Source organism: Gavialis gangeticus, unplaced genomic scaffold (genome assembly GCF_001723915.1).
Source record: "Gavialis gangeticus isolate Ggan-Ray unplaced genomic scaffold, GavGan_comp1, whole genome shotgun sequence".
Lineage (NCBI taxonomy): Eukaryota > Metazoa > Chordata > Crocodylia > Gavialidae > Gavialis > Gavialis gangeticus.
In genome coordinates, this window is record NW_017729031.1 from 21,050,538 (window position 1) to 21,056,027 (window position 5,490).

Here is a 5,490-nt window from a genome sequence, read left to right on the forward strand (position 1 = left end):
TTTTTTTTTTTTTTTTAATATTTGGTCCCCCTCTCCCTCCCCAACCCTCCAGTCTGTACTGCCAAACACCCACCCACCCCCAATTGTTCATTTCTTGGAAGGACAAAATAACAACACTTTCAAAAAAATGAAAGTTACTCCAGACAGTATTTCTAAACAGTTTCACCACTTGAAAATATACAAAGTGATGATGTGCTGTGTGTGGAGCTCAGGCCTATCTGCTAATTTTGATAACAAACTACTTGCTTTTTTCTATTCCTGTTAGCCCTCCCCCACCATTGAGAGGGAAAAGCTGGATTTAATTTCATGTTGTGCAACATATTTTTTAAGTCCATTCCAATTTATTATCCCTGAACAAACGTAAGTTGGGTTGCAGAACCTTTATTATCATTTATGATACATGAGGAGGAAAACCAAGATTGTCTTTCAAAGCAGCTGAAGGAATTCAAGCCCAGTCCGATATAATTCATTTCCGAGAAGATGCTCCCAGCTCCTTGTCTCCTCATACTCCCTTTAGACTGCTGAGAATATCCTGTCTGTCATCTCTGAAGTAGACTCTTTGAGTTGCATGTAAATGCTTGTCCCTGAATGTCACTATTGCCTGAATTGCCCCCTTTTCTCCCAGTTCTCTCAATTTTTTCTTTTTTAAATTCTGTTTGATAGCTCTAATCCATGACTCCCAGTGGCATTAAACCAAAATGGTCAGGACGGATTATTGTCTAGCCAGGGTGGGAAAACACATTAGTGAACTCATTAGACTGTCTGGTTTATTTTTAGGCATTCTGAAGTGACTCACTCTTCAAGAATCACAGACAGCCAAGCTTCAAACAGAATGAAAAAAATAATGCCGATGAACTAAAACACTGAGCTCCTAAAATGTCTGCCATCTTGCCACCATACTGAAAGTAACCCCTTCATCTTCATCAGTAAGCCCAATAATGTGGGGCACGGAAATGATCTAATAAAATAAATTATTAATATGAAACCTAGTTATAGGGCAATTAAGGTCTCTGACAGAGAGAAGTGTGGTCTATTGGTATGTTCACAGGAAGAAAAGATATTTATAAACTTGGCTTGGGGAAAATCACTTAACTCCTAATGTATCAAGTTCACTGGTTAATAAAATACGAGCACCACTAACTTGATTGTAGCACTGCTCCAGAACATACTAGGTCCTAACCCTAAAGCCTTTAAATTTCATGAACAGTCCTACTGTTTTCAGTAAAGACTGCAGTTGCTAAGTGTTTAACTGCATCATGCTCTTAGGATATCAGTCAACATTTGTAAAAACATGTTGGACTGAAAAGCTCTGTCACTGCTATTACAATTACCTATAGAGTTTACTATTTATGTCAGTGCCTTCACACATCTGCCATTTTGTTAGAATCAAATATTGAAGTGTGATTAAAGTTAAATTGACCACAAGATGAGCCACCAATGCGATACTGCAGCTGGCAAAGTGAACAAAACTCTGGCTTGCATCTATCGATGCATCTCAAGCAAGACCCAGGATGTTATCCTCCCGCTCTACTCAGCCTTGATGAGGCCACAGCTGCAGTACTGCATCCAATTTTGGGCTCCATAAGTTAGGAAGGACATGGAGAAACTTGAGGGAGTCCAGAGGAGATCCACGCACATGATCAGAGGGCATGAGAACAGGTCTTATGAAGAGACACTGCAAGCTATGGGACTCTTCAGCCTGGGGAAGTGCAGGCTCAGGGGTGACTTGGCAGCCTATAGGTACATAAGGGGTGTGCATCAGGATCTTGGGGAACGTCTGTTCACCAGAACACCTCAGGGGATGACAAGGTCCAACAGTCACAAACTGCTGCAAGACTGTTTTAGGCTGGAGATAAGGAAACGCTTCTTTACTGTCTGAGCCCCCAAGGCCTGGAACAGACTCCCCCGCCCCCCACAAGAGGTAGTGCAAGCACCTACATTAGACTCCTTTAAGAAGCATTTGGATGCATATCTTGCTGGGATCCTTTGACCCCAGCTGACTTCCTGCCCCTTGGGCAGTGGCCTGGACCCAATGATCTTACGAGGTCCCTTCCAGCCCTAATGCCTATGACACCTATGACATTAAACAGGTGGCTCCATTAAGTCACATTCTTATCTGTTGAGGCACCTGCCTATGAAGTTGACTTGTTATACAGTTTAGAATGTCATGTTTTCATTTTATGTCAGTGGATTGATATAACATGGAATGAACGAATCAGCAAGTATACCTCAGCTAGAAGAAACGCGCTGGATTACAGCCAAGTTCTTGGCTAAGAGACAGAACAATGTAATAATTTACTATTTTTCTTTGGACAGAGCAGCTTATATAAAAACCCTAAGGAAGTATCCCTTCTATTGGCTGCATGATTGAAAAATCAGCAGGTGAATTTTGACATGATAAAGGTGGAGACACTACACCACACTGCAGAAGGGAAAGACTCTGTTATAGGTCTGACTATGATAAATGCAGCAATAGTGAATGAGGTGGTGGCTGCTGACTCAAATGATTATATAAACTATGAAAATGAAAACAATAAATAAGCCTATCAGACAAAAAAAATGTGAGGGGTCAATTGTCTTTGCACTCTAGTCCAAAGGTTTACTTTACACCTGCCTACAGCCCAGAGAATACCTGCTATTTCTACTACCTTTCCAGGACTCTCTCTTCAAAGCTACTCAGCACTACTCCTGGATCAGCTGGTGAAATCTACACTATGCTAGATCAGGTGCAAGCTCAAATCTCAAGAGAGGGCAGTCCAATCATCTCTGCAGGATGATCCTTTTCAAGAGATTCACAACGTAATTTTAAGCTGCATTACTTCTCAAAATATATGCAGAATCTAGGCTACTGAAAGCTTTACATCCTGTAAGGTTCTGGAAAATTAAACACCTGCAGCTGCACGGAAGTTCCCAACATTAACTTAATGCAAGTTACAAATGATGAGTAAGGAGAAATATTCTAGTAAATTTATTGTCTTTCAAACAAATCTTTTCACTCAGAATTTAGTTTCTGCTTGCAGCTTTTTACTGGTCTCAATTCTGAAGCATATATTCAAGTAGTGTATTTTAACATAAATCATTATACTTTAATGAAACAATCTGCAAACTTTCTATGACATGAAGCAGAAAAGTAAGAAGTCAGACTAACCCCTCAGGGTAACTGAAATGCATTAAATGCTAGAATTGAAATGAATTCTATTAAGCTAACATAGTAATTAATCCTAAAACATACCCTTCAGCAGCATGTATCAAATTACACAACATAATAATGGCTAGAACTTTTCTTGGCCATTCAACAAAGGCAATTCTGTTTATGTTTCCCAACCACCAAAGATTATCTTCCCACACCTGCACACTGTTGTCCTTGAAGCTGCTGGGAGTTGCAAGGGGAAGATGTTCTAGGAAACTGTATCTGCTCTGATCCTGGAGGCTGCAAATATCCTACTGATGAACTGCAGGAAAAATAAATAATAAAAAATAGATACACATGAGCATTTAAAGCACACACACACATTTATAATTTCTAACTTTAATTTGAATTAGCTACACATGCTGCAGATATGATTCCTGTAACAATTCCTTCTTCAGAATTCCTTTTAATTTTTATGGAGCATCGCCTTTTCTTTTAAAACACAAAAGAACAAAGAAGAAACTGCACCTCAGAACTTATGACCTGCCTACCCCAGAAAACTTTGCCACTTTTGCTATATTGGTAGAAGCAGTCTAGCACAGATGCAGTTACACTGGTACAGAGTTTACTTGGTTAGCTTTGCAGAATTAATTTGCCTTTGGGATAAACTTCCTATTATGATTTAATGGCCATTTCTTCCGATTCATCTGAGTCACTACCTGGTAATTAGTCATTATTTGCATTCTCTTTGGAGTTGCACATTAACCAAAGTTTACTGCAAAGAAATGCTATACTGATTTACCTTTTCCCTTCCAGGACTTAAACCCTGTGGTTCCTGGATAGAACGTTTTGCCCTCCAAGGTCAGACTGGGGTCATTGCCATATCTGGGGTCAGGAAGGAATTTCACCTCTGGTCGGACTGCTATAAACTGTAGGTGGTTTAAGCTTTCTTCTGTGATAGGGGTCAGAGAGATCCTCTTTCTGGGATCTCTCAAGGGTATTTTAACAATGCTTGTAGCAGCAGAATGCTGACCACTGTAGTTCCTCTGCTTTACTGGTGGCAGGTTAGGCTATGTCTTGTGCTGTGCCTGGGTTCACTATGTAGTTTTGCTAGGAGGTTAAACAATGCACTTGTATAGGATGATCTGGATAGGGCTGATCTTGCCTCTTGCAAGGAGTTTGGACTAGATGACCTCTAGAAGTCCCTTTCAGCCCTACTGCTCTATGATTCAATACAGTTTTTAAGGCACTTCTATACCATATAAACGGTATCAACCTTAGGGGTTGATAAAACTATTTAAAAGGTGTTGGGGGTGATTGGGAAATCACATTTTGTGTGTGGTTGGGGTATGGTTTATATGGTTAGGAACAGACAGGACCTCAGAATACTACAGGTTAAAAATTTTCACTTGTGAATTCTGCAATAATGTAAAGTCTTGCTAACATATAAGAATAATTTTGAAATGTTAGTGACAAAACCTGGTAGAATCAAGAAAATGTAAATGGAAAATCTGTGCAACCTGAAAAGATAAACTATACCAGGCTCCTAGTGCAGGAACTTTTAACGTAAAGGGTTAATTTAAACAAAAATAAATGTAGAGGCCAGGACATGATCCCTCAACATTTTAGATGCAAATAAAAGGCCTCTAGCTTGAATGGATACTATGAATAATGAAAGTAAATACAGAGGTCAATATAGGGCTGAAATACTGTGAATATCTTTTTTTGTTGCATATATGTCTTTACACTAATACTTCCCTGAAAAATCTAAGTTGTAACACTTCATGACCAGGGACTTTTTAGGACCGCTGGTTGTACACAGGATCTCACATGAATTTACTTTTCCAATTATTCCCATGAGGTTGGACCTTTAGTTATGGCACTTTGCTTATACAATGAATACTACTAATCTCTTCTGCTGGAAGAGAAATAGGGATGTGAAAAGTAAAGTCAGTCCTAAGATACCTAACAGTAAACTCTGCTGTAGTTACATTCTGCTTCACCTATTATGTAAAAAGTATTCTGTTTTTATATAATTTCATTTGAATATTTACATTAAATATTACTTGTGTATGAGCTTGGAAACAATTAATGAACACCAGTAACAGCAACAAGTATTCCTAGACAAAAGAAGAGCATGTTAAATCAGCTGGAGTGGGAAAAAAGCATCATAAGCCATGATATAAAGCTGTCCATTATACTTGTATTTTGAACTCAAAATGCCTAGGGCCATAATATGCAAGCACATTTTACAACTGGTGTGATCTACTTATACAGATGTCTATGTTAAACAATAAAAAGTATGATAATGAAACACCACAGACTACTGACAAATAATATGATATACTGGAACTACTTGG

The 5,490-nt window shown here is 38.9% G+C and overlaps 1 protein-coding gene across 9 annotated transcripts in view; it reads right to left on the reverse strand.

The window, feature by feature from the left end:
- R3HDM1 (R3H domain containing 1) overlaps positions 1–5,490 on the reverse strand; it is a 188,774-nt gene that overhangs the window by 15,701 nt on the left and 167,583 nt on the right. For all 9 annotated transcript variants that reach the window (XM_019522485.1, XM_019522483.1, XM_019522481.1 and 6 more), the window contains one exon: positions 3,349–3,452. In XM_019522485.1, the coding sequence (XP_019378030.1) occupies positions 3,349–3,452 (104 nt within the window). The remainder of the gene's footprint in view (positions 1–3,348; positions 3,453–5,490) is intronic.